Genomic DNA, 16,260 nt, shown 5'->3' with positions numbered 1-16,260 from the left:
ATGGCTCCTGCTGAGCTAGTTGAGCTGAAGGGTCAGTTGGAGGACCTGTTGGAAAAGCAGTTGGTGCGGCCGAGTGTTTCGCCCTGGGGTGCTCCGGTGTTATTGGTAAGGAAAAAGGATGGAGGTAGTCGACTGTGTGTTGATTACCGGCAGCGGAACAAGTTGACCATTAAGAACAAATATCCACTTCCCCGGATAGATGACTTAATGGATCAACTGAGGAGAGCATCGGTGTTTTCCAAGATTAACTTGAGGTCAGGCTATCATCAGATTAGGGTGAAGGAGGGTGACGTACCGAAGACTGCTTTCAGGACTAGGTATGGTCACTATGAATATGTTGTGATGTCGTTCGGTGTGACCAACGCCCCCGCAGTGTTCATGGACTACATGAACAGGATCTTCCGGCCGTTCTTGGATAAGTTTGTTGTAGTGTTCATTGATGACATCTTGATTTATTCAAGGACCCGGGAAGAGCACGGTGAGCACTTGAGGATAGTGCTGGAGATTTTGAAGGCGAAGCAGCTGTATGCTAAGCTTTCAAAATGCGAGTTCTGGTTGGATGAGGTGAAGTTCTTGGGACATGTGATCTCAGCCGAGGGGATTGCTGTTGATTCGGCTAAGGTGGTGTCGGTGTTGCAGTGGGAACGTCCAAGGACTGTCACAGATATTAAGAGTTTTGTGGGTTTAGCGGGTTACTATCGAAGGTTCATTGAAGGATTCTCTAAGATAGTAGCGCCTTTAACCCAGCTGAGATGGAAGGAGTAGCCGTTCATCTGGACAGATGCCTGTGAGCAGAGTTTTGAGGAGTTAAAGCAGAGATTGACCACTTCTCCTGTGCTGGTGTTGCCGGATTCTGGTGAGCCTTTTGATGTGTACTCTGATGCTTCTCACCAGGGTCTGGGGTGTGTGTTGATGCAAAACAGGAGAGTGGTGGCGTATGCTTCAAGGAAACTGAAGAATCATGAAAAGAATTATCCTACTCATGACCTGGAGTTAGCAGTTGTGGTGTTTGCCTTGAAGATATGGAGGCATTACTTGTATGGCGCTCGGTTCAGCGTCTTCAGTGATCACAAGAGTCTGAAGTACTTGTTTGATCAGAAGGAGCTGAACATGAGGCAGAGGCGGTGGATGGAGTTTCTAAAGGATTATGATTTTCAGTTGATGTATCATCCGGGCAAGGCCAATGTGGTGGCAGATGCGCTGAGTAGGAAAACCATCCACATGACAAGTATGATGATGAAGGAGCTGAAGCTAGTTGAGAAGTTCAGAGATTTGAATCTCTGTGTGGAGTTAGCTTAGGATCACATTAGTTGTGGGAGGATTACCATAACTAATGAGTTCTTGAGGCAGGTTGGACTTAAGCAGTTGTAAGACGTCGTGCTGGTGAAGCTTCTTGGATTGCTGGGTACTGAGAAGGCTGTAGGCTTTGAGCTGGGAGAAGATGGAATCTTGAGGTTTAATGGCAGAATTTGCCTACCTCAGGATGTTGAGCTGAAGAGAGTTGTGTTGGAGGAAGGTCACAAGAGCAGACTTAGCATACACCCGGGTATGACTAAGATGTACCAAGACCTCAAAAAGACTTTCTGGTGGTCTGGTATGAAGAGGGAGATAGCTGAGTATGTGGCAGCCTATCTGACCTGTCAGAAGGCAAAGGTTGAGCATCAGAAGCCGAGTGGGTTGATGCAACAGATTGAGATTCCCGAGTGGAAATGGGATAGCATTACTATGGATTTTATTGTGGGGTTGCCTAGGTCAGCTAGGAATAGTGATGCTATCTAGGTGATTGTTGACCGGTTGACCAAGTGTGCGCATTTCTTTCCTGTCAACATCAAGTGGTCCTTGGAGAAGCTGACGCAGTTGTATGTAAGGGAGATAGTACGGTTGCACGGGGTGCCTTCTAGTATTATCTCCGACCGAGATCCGAGGTTCACTTCCAGATTTTGGCGGAGTCTACATCATGCCCTAGGCACGAAGCTGAAGCTGAGTTCTGCTTATCATCCACAGACAGATGGTCAGTCAGAAAGGACAATCCATTCCTTGGAGGATCTACTGAGGGCCTGTGTGTTAGACCACTTGGGTAGCTGGGAGGAGGTCCTACTGCTGGTGGAGTTTACTTATAACAACAGTTTTCATGCTACCATTGGAATGGCACCGTATGAAGCCTTATATGGCAGGAGATGTAGGACTCCTCTATGCTGGTACCAGGATGGTGAGTCAGTGGTTGTAGGACCGGAGCTGATTCTACAGACCACTGAAAAGGTGAAGATGATACAGGAGAAGATGAAGACTGCTCAGAGTAGGCAGAAATCATATGCTGACAAAAGGCGTAAGCCTTTGGAGTTTGCCGAGGGGGAGCATGTGTTTCTGAAGGTGACTCCGACTTCTGGTGTGGGCAGAGCGCTGAAGGCAAGGAAGTTGACACCGAGGTTTGTGGGTCCCTATCAGATCATACAGCGTGTAGGTCCAGTTGCTTATTGGTTGGCTTTGCCACCGTCTCTTTCAAACCTACACGATGTATTTCATGTGTCTCAGCTGAGGAAGTATATTCATGACCCTAGTCATGTGGTGGAGTTGGACGATGTACGAGTGAGGGAAAACCTGACATATGAAAAGTTGCCAGTAGCCGTAGTGGATCATAAGCTGAAGGAGCTGAGGGGCAAGTCCATTGCCCTGGTGAAAGTCCTGTGGGATGCGGTTACCGGTGAGGCTACTTGGGAAGTGGAACAGCAGTGCCGGGAGCGATATCCGTTTCTTTTCCCAAGTAAGTCTATTTTCGGGGAAGAAAACTCCTGTTGTTGGGGAGGTTGTGAGACCCCCTTCCTTCCTTCCTTTCCCCAACTCTCTTTCACTCTCTATTCTCACTCACCTCTCTTTACACTCTCCTTTCCCGGTTTCCTTTTCTCTGATCTTGGCTGGCTGTGGTGATCTTAGGAGCTGAGTAGTGGTGTTGGGTTGCTAGCCGAGCTGTGTGGAATTCCTCCCAAGCCATTCTTCTTCTTCTCTCCATTTTCATCATCCCGAAGCTCGGAATCTTCTACCGAGGTAAGGGAAGCTAGTTATTTTGGCTGTTTTCGACTTGGAATGAGCTTTAGATACTCCTATGTTGCTTGTTGTGGAATGATTTCTGGCTGAGATGGATTAAAATTGAATTTTTGGGGTTTCGGAACTTTGAAGAAATTTCAGGGTTTTTGATGATTTGTGTTTGCATGTTGAAAATGAGCTGTTTTTATTGATATTTGATGAGAATGGAAACTTTTGGCTGGATTGCATGTAGTTTTGCTGTTAAGCTTTGCAGGATTTGGAAGATTTTTGAACTTGGGGAGAGTTACTGATGAGTTCGCGCTGGGCGCTGTTCTTCGCGTCGGGCGTGCGACCACCAGGAGACTCCGTTTAGGCAAGCCGCCGGGCGCAAAGCTGTGTGCACCGAGCGAGCTTGCAAATGGGAGTCTCTGGTTGGCCCGCGCCGGGCGTGACTTGGGCGGCGCCGGGCGCGATATCAATGGTGACACGTTTTGGGTACTATGGTGCCGCGCTAGGCGCGCGTTTGGACTCGCTGGCCGCGGAGGCTCCTTGGGAGTCTTTGCCAAGAGAGCGCTGGGCGCAATGCGAATTGCGCCGGGTGCGAGACCTTAGTAGGTCTCTGCCTTCCCCACGCTGGGCGCGGGTTAGGCCACGCTGAGCGCACGAGACTCCTTAGAGTCTTTGCCTGGCAGGCGCTGGGCACAATTAGAATTGCGTCAGGCGCGTGAGAGCCCTGAACTCTCGGGTTGAGTCTCGCCGGGCGCGAGATATCTTGCGCTGGGCGCGATGGCCCCTGGTGCTCTCGGGTTGAGCTGCACTAGGCGCGACCTCGAGTGCGCCGGGCGCGAAAGGAGATATTGAAATATATGATGTTGGCTGTTGAATTGTGCTGAGATTGTTAATCAATGTTATTATATGATGAACTAAGTTGTATTTGATGAATATGCTGTGATGACTAGGTGATAGTGTTGAGAAAATAATGTGAGGCTGTATTGGAGGTATATTGTTGAGCTGGAATCGATGAATTAAAATGTAAAATTTTATAGTATAGTGGAACTATAGAGGGTTGGGCCGAATCGTGAAAAAAATAAGTGTGTTGAATTGATGTGTTGTGCTGTGCTATGTTGTGTTGTGTTGTGCTGTGCTGAGTTGGGTGATATTATAGTCGCTAAGTCGGTGCTGTTATTAGCCACATATGTGGTACTGTTATATCCGCTAAGTCGGTGCTGTTGTTGCCGCTTTGCAATGCTGTTAGGGCCACTTAAGTGGTGTTGTTATTGCTGCTAAGCAGTGCTGATATTGCCGCATTGCGGTGCTGATATTGTTGAGTGGTATAAGCTGTAGCTGTTGTTTATCATATTGCCATATATTTATATGTTGATTTTTAATTACACTAGCATACCCTTTGTTGTTTCCATGATGTTTGGACTGCAATGATCATACTGTGACACCGTTCTACCCCATAATAGATAAGTAACAACAATAAGAATAATTCAATAAATATAACATCAAGAAGGGTCCACATATTTTAATAAAAACTCATAGGTTCACAAGTCTTGAAATAAATAGAAATAATAATAATAATAATAATAAAGTTTTACTCTTAAAAGAAAATTATCAAGGTCTCTAAAGAAAAATGAAAGGGATCCAGAATTTACAAATATAAGGTGAATATAAAACTTCTAAAAATAAGTCTCCTCAAATGACAACTCCCTTTAGTGCTGACTCGAACACCATCATGAGGAACTGTAGTCTGTTGCTGAGAACGAGCCAAAAACTCAAACTTCTATTCAAACTCTTCTCGAATGTTCTTCAATTTCTCTTCAAACTGCATCTCCATTCTCTGCATAGCCTCCTAACTACAAGAGCCAACAGTACTGCTCCTCGATGGTGGTGAACCAAAGTAATATCGGTGACTCCAAGAACCACCAATACCACGCACACTCCCTGCGTGCTCTGGCCTTCCTATGGCTGTTGTGAGTATATCATCCCGATCATGGGGAACAAATTAGCCCTGGGTGGTCTGCTCAACTAAACCCTCCTACAACATATTAACAATAAGTATACCCTAAACTACACTTATGAGTTGAATGAGTTGAAATGAAGAGTCTTAGTTTGTATATTTTTACTTACTATTTTATCAGAAATGACCCTTGCAGACTCAGAAGTCATTTGCCCATCTGATTTTGTTCGAGCTGCTATCCACATCTCATAGCGGGGAGGTGACTCCACACGGTCAGTAGACTCAACCCCTGATGCCTCTGCCCTAGCCTTCATCATTTTCTTTTTTTTAATTCATATCCCCCTCTTGACAATAGATGGGGTGCATCATTCTTGCTCTGTCATTCTTGGGCAGCTACTCTTTTGGCCTGCAATAATACAAATAAGAAAATGAGATTAATTAAAATATACCTTAAGTATTTGTGTCAATGTAAGAATTATCAATAACTAACATGCCAAGAAGGGTCCAATCGAGTGGCACAAAATTGCATCCACTCCTCGTCAGTAATCTGGTACTAAGGGAGTCTCATTTTGTCGCTCTCCAAATACATACTCCCGTGTCAAGAAAGTCTTGAAGTCTCTCCACCTGGTGGCAAGGGCAGATAACATCTTCCTCCTCATGACCTCGGTGTTGGGAATATCAAAATTTTGCTACCAGAATAACAACAAATAATAAATAACATATTTAAGTTATATAATATTGAAGGGATGTGCAAGTATATATCTGAATATCCTGCCACATGAGATTCTTGTCAGCCTCCTCAACATCATCTCATGATGTAATGATAATAGAAACATGACGTCGAGCTAGGACTCCCAAATAGCTCCTAAACTTTGCAGCATTTGGGCTTGACGCCTTGCTAGAACGAGGATCCACCTCAACCAGTGTCCTCTCCTTCGCAATGCGTCCAACTGTCAACCCAGACAATCGAGTGGCAGATCTCCCTTCCCTCTTTCCACTACCAGACCCCGAATCTGCCATAATCCTAAAAAAATTAAACTAAATTAAATTCTCCTTCTTTAATGCATCTGGAACGGCCCATTCTGCAACCAGAATGGGTCGTTCCAGATTAACAATTAATACAAAAATAATACGTCTGGAATGGCCCATTGTGAAAGCAGAACAGCCCGTTCCAGAAGCATTATTTTTGTATTAATTGTTAATCTAGAACGACCCGTTCTACATTAACAATTAACAAACATTAAATTCAAGTAGAATGGCCCGTTCTGGTTGTAGAACGGGCCGTTCCAGATGAATAACTAACGCAGAAGCTAAATGTAAGTCACGATTATTGAAACTAACCTCAAACGTCCAACCCTTGTAGACACCCAATTTCGTCCGGGGGCACACAAACAAGGAATTTTTTTTGTAGATAACGTTTAATTATCTACGGAATCTTATCTACGGAATTTATTTCGTAGATAATGTTCAGTTATCTATGGAAATTTCCGTAGATAAATTTTGTAGGTAAAACATATTTTTATTATCTTTTCATTTTTATTTATTAGAAAATAATTAGAATATTTAATTTAACATCATTAAAAAAATAATCATTATAAAATCTGTAATAATTTCTTAAATACAAATATTTAATTAATTTTAATATATACTAAATTTAATATTAGAAAATTTATTATGATTTAATATCAATAATAACATGTTTTATTCAAATTAAATTTTAAAATAAATGTTTATTTATTTATTTATTTTAAATAAACTGAACAGAAACTAAAATTAAAAATAATGCTCATAAAGAATTAATTTATTTTTATTTTTATAACTTAGTCTTGTGATACACGAAATTTGTTTTGAACCTTCCTCTTGCCCTAGCAGACCTCCTTCTCTTCTCTGTTAAACGGTTCCAACACTCCCTCGCCGGCCACCACAGCTCCTTCTCCATTAAACCGTTCCAACAGTCCCTTGCCGGCCACCACACCTCCTTTTGTGTTAAACCATTCCAACAGTCCCTCGCCGGCCACCACACCTCCAGCTGTGTTAAATCATTCCAACAGTCCCTCGCCGGCCACCAACCTCCTTCTATTAGGTATTTTATGGCTTCTCTGCTCTGTTTCTCGCTTTCATTCTTGCAATTCCTCAGTTTTTATACTTTTAATTATTTAAGCTTTCATTCTGCTCTGTAAAAATAAGCTTCGTTTAGCATTTGTAAAAATACCAGTTGCAGTGACCTTGCTATTCTCTCGTAGATCACCGATTATTTTGACATTTATTACTTTAGGTGGTGCTGAAAATGAAACAAGCATCATAGCCGAACATTTCTTGGTTACGGGAAAGCAGGGATTCCAGGTCTGTATTCTCTTTTTTGCACTTTACTAAAGGGCATGGAAGCATCAAATTAAAATATAAATTCCTTTATTCTAGACTTTTGATTTGTGCTTTTGCAAATTAGAATTGCATTTTTTACAGTGCTTTGGGGATGCTTCCTGCTTTTGTTTTGTTTAAAAATTTAATTTTTTTCCATCCCTCATTGCACTTACTAAGCTCTTTACTCTTGTTTCATTGTGGAAAATCTATGCAGAAGCTTTTTGGTAGTGTCAGCAGGTACATCTGAGTATACCTTGACCAAAGAGGACGTTGGTTGTTGTTTGGCTTTTGTGTACATTCCCATTAATTTTGAAGGTTTAGCATCCAGACTTCCATCAGTGTATCTTTTCCAAATACTTGTGACTTGTTTCTATAATATATTCATTTGTATCTTTCAGGTCAGGAAGGAAAATCTATGTCAGTAATGTCTCCTGTTGTGAAACAAGGTACCTTGATGAGTATTAGCAATATCTTCTGTTCTTTGGTTCTATTTTCTGTCAGTTCCATTATATAATATTTTACTAGTATCTGGTGCCATTTTTTTGTATGTGGCACCGGCATATTTTTATCATTATAATCTTTGAATGGTATTTGTTTTTGTCACATACCAATTTCTCATTCTTAGAGGTATAAGCCCATTCCTAGGCCTCCACCAAACAACCAAAGCTTTAAAGATAATTGACCTTTGACATTGTATGAAAGCTTGTCTACAGTTGTCAGGAGTCTGATCCTTGTTGATATTTAAGATTGAGTCAACATTATCATATCAAGCACAAATAACTTTCACATGAAGGTGCATGTGTATTGAATTTATAAAACCATCCTGAGACTCTACATAATATTTCAAGCCACTGGGAGAGTTTGAGTTATTCATCTTGCTTTGATCTCAGAGTATTGATACACTTAATCATTCTATTATAAGGGATTTGTCTGTATTTTTCTCTTCCCTGCTCTTTGTGATTTATATTGTCTGTTCTCAGTTCCATATCTCCCTTTCTGGAATTTTCTAATTTCATCCTATAAAATAAGACTTCCATCTTTCACACTTTAAAATAATAATTATTATTATTACTTATTGCACTTTATGCTCATGATAAAATAGTGCATTCAAGCTTAGTTGTCTTATGTGTTCATTTTATCTTATTTCATTCTATTGATAGAAAGGGTTGAAATGAAACTTTACTACAAGTACAGAACCCTTGTTTTTGTTGAATGTAAAATTTAAGAGAGAATATTTAAACTTCAATTCGGAACCTATTAAGCCTCTTGCAGGGGGTTAGAACCTAGTGAGTTAGTCAAAATAATAACTACCCAATACAATTAAATGTATTTGATGAGAGGAAATGAATTAGGAAAAGATAAGTTAGTTAAGGGGTGTGATTGGATCAAGGTTTTGATTAGAGGAGAGTTCCCATGTATCGTGAATACTGGGTTACACTTTCTTTACATTCTTCATCGTTATCATTGTTCTTGCATTTTTTTGATACTTAGCTAGGGATTGAGAAAGTGCCAGTAGTAAGCTTCCTATTTCATTTCCCTAAATTGTATCATTCGTATTAGATTGTTGTCACAATTTGCTTTGTCAATTTAGCCAGCGCAAAATCCAGCAAAAAAACAAGTTTAATAGTCTATTTCCTTTGCAGGAGTGCAATAGAGATGCTTGAAGCAGAAATTAGAGAATCTGCGTGCAATTTGAATACTTCATTGGAAGAGAAATCTCCTAATCTTGTTGCAGCTCCTGATTTTATCAAGAAACGAGAATTTGATGTTGTAAGTGTTCCAAAATCTGTTGCCCTGAAGATGATTATAATTTTTTGTGCGCACCTGCAGATAATTATAAAGTATTGCCCTGAAGTAAAATTGTGAACAATTTAAGGAAAGTTCCGTAGATAGCTTAAATTTCCGTAGATAACTTATCTACAGAAATTTTCGTGGGTAAGTTATCTACGGAAATTTCCGTAGATAAACTCATCCATAGATAATTTCTGTATTCGTAGATAAAATTCGTAAGTAATGTTACCTACGGAAAATTTTCTGTAGATAACGTTATCTATGACCTGATTATCTACGAATTATTTTCCGTAGATAATTATCAGTTATCTACGGAATTTCATCATTATCTACGGATTTTTTCCGTAGATAATGCTGATTTTTCTTGTAGTGTCTGTTATGAAGGGAAGGAGCTTCCGAAGTAGGAAAACAACAAGACAGGACATCAGAAGGCCTAAAGGCCAAATAAGGTGGTTTTAGTAGCCTGGAACGGGCTGTTCCAAAATTGAAACGGGCCATTCCGAACCTGGTACGGGCCGTTCCAATATCAGAACGGGCCGTTCCAACGTGACTAAAACACCTAAAGAATCCTAGGTTGGAATGGGTCATTCCAATACTAGAACTGGTATTTATTATTCTCAACTTTCTCTTCATTCTGCATTGCATTCATTTAGAACATATCCTTCTTGAAAAAAAGAATAAAAGAGAATAAAAAGAGAAATCAACCTATATGCATTAGCCAGAAGTAATGGAAAGTGATCCATGTATAAAGAGTTTAGGAAAAAGAAATCCACAATCATCAAGATCCTAACTCTTGCCCTAAAAGGATAAAGCCGTGTCGTACAACCGTGAAATCCAAGCGGAATAGAACTTGAGGAGGACGAATCCCTCAAACACTTAGTCAAAATGAATAGAGCTTTCTTGAAAGATGATTTTAACAAGAGAGAAGCATTGCTTGTTAAGAAGCTGCTAGAATGAAAACTCACAAAGGGAATTCTAGGCAAAAAAAAATTAGTTAAGTCTCTTTAGGCTTATTATTAGTTTCACTTTCCAATAGAGGTTGATCCAGCAAATCAGTTAAGTCTTCAATTTCAGTTTGCCTTGTCTCTTGTTTGTTAGACTCATCAAATACCACATGGATAGATTCTTCTACAACTAGAGTTCTCTTATTATAAATTCTATAAGCTTTGCTATTTGTAGAGTATCCTAGAAAGATTGCCTCATCAGCCTTTGCATCAAATTTTCCAAGTTGCTCTTTCCCATTGTTCAGCACAAAGCACTTACACCCAAACACTCTAAAATATGAAATGTTAGGCTTCTTTCCATTGTAAATTTCATAGGGTGTTTTCTTTAATATAGGTCGGATCAGAACTTTGTTTAACACATGACAAGTTGTGTTAATTGCATCAGCCCAAAAATATTTTGGCAATTTTGTTTCATTTAACATTGTCTTAGCAAGTTCTTCTAAGGACCTATTTTTCCTCTCAACAACCCCATTTTGTTGAGGTGTCCTAGGTGCTGAGAAATTATGGTTTATACCATGTTCCTCACAGAATTTTTGAAACATTATGTTTTGAAATTCACCTCCATGGTCACTTCTTATAGAGGTAATGTTTGAACACTTTTCATTTTGAACAAGCTTGGCAAATTTTATAAAGGCATTAAAAGCATCATTTTTGTTTGCAAGAAACATAACCCATGTGTATCTTGAGTAGTCATCAACAATCACTAAACCATAGTAGTTTCCACCTAAGCTCATGGTTCTTGAAGGACCAAACAAATCCGTGTGAATTAATTGCAAAGGTCTAGTTGTGGAAATCTGATTTTTGCTTTTAAAGCTAGCCTTCACTTGCTTGCCCTTTTGACAAGCATCACATAGTTTGTCCTTACTAAACTTGAGATTAGGTAAACCAACCACTAATTCTTTCCTATTTAGTTTATTCAAATGATCCATATGAATATGTGCAGCTCTCCTATGCCAAAGCCATATGTTTTCTTCTTGAGTTATTAAGCACTTAGTGTTTGAAATTGCTATAGAGTGTTCTAAGTCAAGCATGTATATATTGTCAATCTTTTTTCCTATGAATCTGATTTCTTTAGTCTTTTTATCACATATCAAGCAACATGTATTATCAAATTCAATTTTAAAGCCTTTGTCACTTAGTTGACTTATACTCAGCAAATTATGTTTCAATCCATCAACAAGCAGTACATTCTCAATCAATGTTTGAAAGGAGGTGTTACCAACATTGCCATGGCCAAGAATTCTCCCTTTGTTGTTGTCACCATAGGTAACATACCCTTCATTCTTCAATTTCAGACTTGAGAACTTTGAAGGATCCCCAGTCATGCCTTGAGCAGCCACTATCAAGATACCAAAAAGTAAGTTCTTGGCCCTCAAGCATTTCTACAACAAAGATTCAGAGAAAAAATTTAGGTACCCATGTGAAGGGTCCTTGTAGGTTAGTTCTCAGCCTTTGACTTTTCTTAATCCAAACCATTTCTCCATTTGGAACTCCATACTCCCTAGAGTAGCAGTTCTTTATTGTTTGACCTCTTTTACAACAATAGAAACAAGTTGTTTGTCTAGAGAAATTGCTTTTAAATTTTCTGAAATTTTGGTTTTTCTAAAAAGGTTCTTTCTTTGACTTAAATGGCATGCTCATGCTTTGATTAAAACCAAGTCCACTCCTATCAAAAGTGTTTCTTTTTTTTCCCAAAAAGAATATTTAAATTTGCATTTCCATTAGTGAACTTTGCAAGAGTGGATTTTAAATCAGCATTTTCTTTTTCAAAAGTCTTGCAATTTTCACAAACATCTTTTGAGGAGGTGGAGTTCTCACAATGAGCTTCACTAAATTTAAACATAGTTTGAAGATTTTCATGCTCATGTTTCAAATTCTCAAGCTCTTGTTCAGCTTTAATTAAAGCATTTTCATACCATTTCAACTTGTTTTTCAGCTTTGAATTCAAGGCATCTAATTTCACAGCCTCTTCATGAATTTGTATAAAAGCTTCTTGGAGTTGATCATAATCCGGATTAAATTCAAGGTCAGAATCACTTACAATTGTGTCTTGGTCAGCTCCAGCCATCAAACATAAATTGTTCTCCTCACATTCGAATTCATCACTTGTTGTGCTTGAGTCATTATCTTCCCAAGCAATGTAGGCTCTCTTCCCTTTTCCATTTCTCTTTCTTTTCTTCTCTTCTTGTTGCTTCTTCAAGAGGTTTGGACACTCAGCTTTCATGTGCCCCGGTTTTCCACATTCAAAGCAATTGAAGGAAGATGTACTTGCTTCCTCTTTCTTGTTTGTCTTTCAATTGAATTTGTAGGGGGAATTTTTCTTTCTCCTTATGAATTTTCTGAACTTCTTCACCAGCAAATTGAAGTTCTCAGTTTTGGAATCATCGGAGCTTGATTCTTCACACACCTCTTTTCCTTTGGCAGATTTCAAGGCTTTTAATGACACTCCTTTTCCTTTCTTGTCCTGCTGTTCATTTTCTTCAAATATGTGCAGCTTTTGCTCATGCTCTCTTAGTTTCCCAAAGAGAGTAGCAAGTGTCAAAGATGTCAAATCCTTTGATTCTTCTATGGCTGTCACCTTTGCTTGCCATGATCTGTCCAAGCATTGCAGCACTTTCAAATTCAGCTCTTCTTTTTCAAATTTCCTGCCAAGGTCAACAAGGTGATTTATCAAGTGTGTAAATCTTTTTTGAAAATCAGAAATAGATTCACCATTTTGCATTCTAAACAGCTCATATTCTCTAATGAGAGTATGCTTTCTTGATCTCTTTACATCACTTGTTCCTTCATGAGTGACTTGCAAAGTATCCCACATTTCTTTAGCAGATATGCATTGTGAAATTCTAAAAAATTCATCAATTGACAATGCAGATGTTATGATGTTTTTGGCTCTCTTGTCATGTTGGGCTCTTTTCTTTTCCTCATCACTCCACTCACTCTAATTTTTTTCTTTAATCTCATCACCATCTTTTTTCATAGGGATATAGGGTCCATTTTCTATTACATCCCATACAGCAATATCAATAGCTTCAATGAAAATTCTCATCCTAATTTTCCAGTAGACATAGTTTTCACCATTGAAAACAGGAGGTCTATGAATAGACACACCCTCACCATAGGGTAGGTTGTTGTTGGCCATTTTTGAAATCTTGAATAACTCTCAAGAACCTTGCTCTAGATACCAATTGTTAGAAAAGACTGGCACAATCCAAGAGGGGGGTGAATTGGATTCTATGACCCTTTAAAAAATTTCAGAGTATTTAGGATCTTTATTTCACTTAAACTTTTCTAAGACTGAATTTTCAAATGAAGCTTCTTTAAAGACTTGTTATGGAAGAATGAATTCTATATGCTTTCTTGATTACAAAAACTAATGAGGTTCAAATGTAATGCTTTAATTCAGATTAAACCATCAATATTCACACACATGTTAATCAAGAATTATCTTCTTTAATGTTCAACCAAGATATTACTCAAAGTAAAAGATAAAGGTAGAAGAAGATTGCACAAGTCTTTTATACTGGTTCAGCCACTCCACATGTGACCTACATCTAGTCCTCAATCAGCACCTGATCAAGATTTGTTCCACTATCTTAATGAAGAAGGCTTACAAGCATACCACACATGCATATACTTCAACACTAAAGATAACCACTTTCTTGACCCCAAGAAAGCACCCCTTGTAGAAACCCACTACAAGAATCCTTACCACTTGAGAAACCCTTCTCAAGATTTTTACAAATATGCACAAAGAATCAAGGAACGAATTCACCTAGAATTTTGAAGCAAATCTTAATATTCCCCTTTCAAGAATGTGATGATGATGATGATCTCTTTCAAGGTTTTTCACAAACGTTTTTCTTCTTGAATTCACAAAGAAATCTCTCCAAGATTGTCACAAAGACTCCACAAAAACGCTTTTCTAAATTTGATTATCAATTCTAACTCTTATCTGAAGTTTCTAAAAGTTCAAACTATTTATAAAAGTTTCATAACCAGATAATCGATTATTTTAAAGAATAATTGATTATTTTGTTCTTCAGGTTTTCTGGAAACCAAAAAAGAACAATATAATCGATTATTTTTCTGGATAATCGATTATTCCAGAGAGTTATTTCTGGGATAATCGATTATTTGGCAAATAATCGATTATTGCAGCAAGGCATCTCATTCTGCCTGTTGCTGGAATAATCGATTATATTAAATGATAATCGATTATTTTGAGTTAGTTTTTAAAACTTCGTTTTAAGTCTCAAAATAAATTTTTAGTCTTTTTAACTCATCATCATACACTCTCTAATTAGTTTAGATATAGATTTTGCTTATGCACACAGCACACACAACATATAAACTCATTCAAAACAATTTATATACTAATCCCTATTACATAGCACTTTCTTTGACTTTGTTTTTGTCTTCTAAGTTGTTGTTGTTTGTTGTTGTCCTTGACACACATTTTGTGATCATCAAAACTCCTTTAAGCTTCAGAGATAATCTTGACCTCATCAAGTTCAGGCTCCTCTAAGCTCAACAATTTTGTCATCAAATCTCTTTCAAAAAACGTCTCTCGAAAGAATGGCAAGAAGAAACAAAGGTAATCGGTCAACAAACAAATCAACTAAGATACAATCAATTGCTCAAAAGGAGATGAAGAAAATAACAAAACGGTTTCAAGAAATCGTTTATATTTCTTCTAGGTTTTTTCATTTAAAACCCATTATTTAATTTCATTATTTTATGTAATTTTTAATTAAATTCTCTAATATATTTTTTTTATAATTACAGTACAAGTGCTCATCAAATATCTCAACCAAAAAATGACAGAGAAAAATACTATAATAAAATAATGAAATTAAATAATGGATTTTAAATGAAAGAACCTAGAAGAAATATAAACGATTTCTTGAAACCATTTTGTTATTTTCTTCATCTCCTTCCGAGCAATTGGTTGTATCCTAGCTAGTTGATTTATTTGTTGACTGATTACCTTTGTTTCTTCTTGCCATTCTTTTGAGAGATGTTTTTTGAAAGGGATTTGATGACAAAATGTGTTTTATATAGAAACATAAGATAGTTATAATTAGAGTCAGAACACATAATTAAATGATAAACATTGAACCAGATAATTACAATCATAAATTATACCTTTGATGTAAATGGAATAATAACGAACATTAGCCCCTTCTCATATGCCTACAACATGGAAAACAATTTGATAAGAAAATGACCAATTTAAGGGCCATCTGTTCCTGAAATATATTCAATTTGGAAATTACCTCTATAATCAAAGACTTTGGGTCTATTTCACGAGCCATCAAAACCTTATTACGGCCAATTGTTAACTTCCCAAGCCAGCTCCCCAAATTTTTAAGCAAAGAGCGTTCTTCTAAACTTGATTTTAAGAGCTCTGATCTTAAAAGAGCCTGAAGAATATTCAAACACCGAGTATGATTTCATATTATCAACACAACTTGTCAATTCAATCAAGCAGGGAACAGAAACAAGGCTCAAACCTTGCAATTTTCATAAATTGCCTGCACAATCTCTTTGTTTAAAGCCTTTGAATTAACCTTATCCATGAATTTCAAGTACAAGTCATGGAAATTTGGCTCAATGTTTGCTCTAGAAATAAATAACAAATGGTATAAATGAAGGTACCAATATATATAGCATGCCCCATATCTCTACATGGATGCAACTATTTTAAGCAATTACATGATACATGACTTGACTTATGAATCATGCTAACCTTTTCATAACCATATACTGTGCAAACCATAGTACTGCTCTTTCAAAATTTCAGCAAACACTTTTGCTTTGTCTTCAATATTAGCAGCAGAAACATTATTAATTATAAATGATATCTTTTCTTGAACATCTGAGTCCGGAGCCTGTTAACATAATAAAAAATTAGGGTTAAATTACTCCAAGTAAAGGAAATCAAAATTTAGATTTGTATAAGATACTAAATTAAAACTAGTATTTTAGTTCATGCATTGTACCAATTAAATAATTTTAGGATCACAATTATTTATTTTGAAAAGTGAAAAATTATTAATATCATATAATTAAAGTAAATATCTATCATATGACCTTGACAAAATTTAATAAATTTGTATA

The 16,260-nt window shown here is 37.7% G+C and overlaps 2 protein-coding genes across 2 annotated transcripts; one reads left to right on the top strand and one right to left on the bottom strand.

The window, feature by feature from the left end:
- Positions 1-4,318, top strand: LOC145956120 (uncharacterized). Its single transcript, XM_083071680.1, has 8 exons — positions 1-124; positions 593-691; positions 782-840; positions 2,005-2,259; positions 2,397-2,426; positions 2,533-2,761; positions 3,296-3,351; positions 4,277-4,318. The coding sequence occupies exons 1-8, from the start codon at positions 1-3 to the stop codon at positions 4,316-4,318; spliced, it is 894 nt and encodes a 297-aa protein (XP_082927806.1).
- Positions 4,319-4,680: 362 nt separating this feature from the next.
- Positions 4,681-15,895, bottom strand: LOC145955650 (uncharacterized). Its single transcript, XM_083070623.1, has 5 exons — positions 15,654-15,895; positions 15,417-15,563; positions 11,364-15,333; positions 5,155-6,008; positions 4,681-5,062 (listed from the first exon to the last, which is right to left on the bottom strand). The coding sequence occupies exons 1-3, from the start codon at positions 15,717-15,719 to the stop codon at positions 15,280-15,282; spliced, it is 267 nt and encodes an 88-aa protein (XP_082926749.1). The 5' UTR covers positions 15,720-15,895; the 3' UTR covers positions 4,681-5,062; positions 5,155-6,008; positions 11,364-15,279.
- Positions 15,896-16,260: the final 365 nt, after the last annotated feature.

Source organism: Cajanus cajan, chromosome 3, assembly GCF_000230855.2.
Source record: "Cajanus cajan strain Asha chromosome 3, NIPB_CcT2T_4, whole genome shotgun sequence".
Taxonomy (NCBI): Eukaryota; Viridiplantae; Streptophyta; class Magnoliopsida; order Fabales; family Fabaceae; genus Cajanus; species Cajanus cajan.
Note: the sequence above shows the minus strand (reverse complement) of the source record. Positions and strands in the feature narration are given on the sequence as shown.

Bases quoted from the DNA above. Each gene is read 5' to 3' on its own strand.
- LOC145955650 (XM_083070623.1), bottom strand. From the start codon at position 15,719: ATGGATAAGGTTAATTCAAAGGCTTTAAACAAAGAGATTGTGCAGGCA. The intron at 15,564-15,653 runs GTTTGAGCCTTG...AATATTCTTCAG, and splicing joins CAATTTATGAAAATTGCAAG to GCTCTTTTAAGATCAGAGCT. The intron at 15,334-15,416 runs GTAATTTCCAAA...TCCATGTTGTAG, and splicing joins CAAAGTCTTTGATTATAGAG to GCATATGAGAAGGGGCTAAT.
- LOC145956120 (XM_083071680.1), top strand. From the start codon at position 1: ATGGCTCCTGCTGAGCTAGTTGAGCTGAAGGGTCAGTTGGAGGACCTG. The intron at 2,427-2,532 runs GTTTGTGGGTCC...CATGTGTCTCAG, and splicing joins GCAAGGAAGTTGACACCGAG to CTGAGGAAGTATATTCATGA. The intron at 3,352-4,276 runs GTTCTTCGCGTC...CAATGCTGTTAG, and splicing joins ATGAGTTCGCGCTGGGCGCT to GGCCACTTAAGTGGTGTTGT.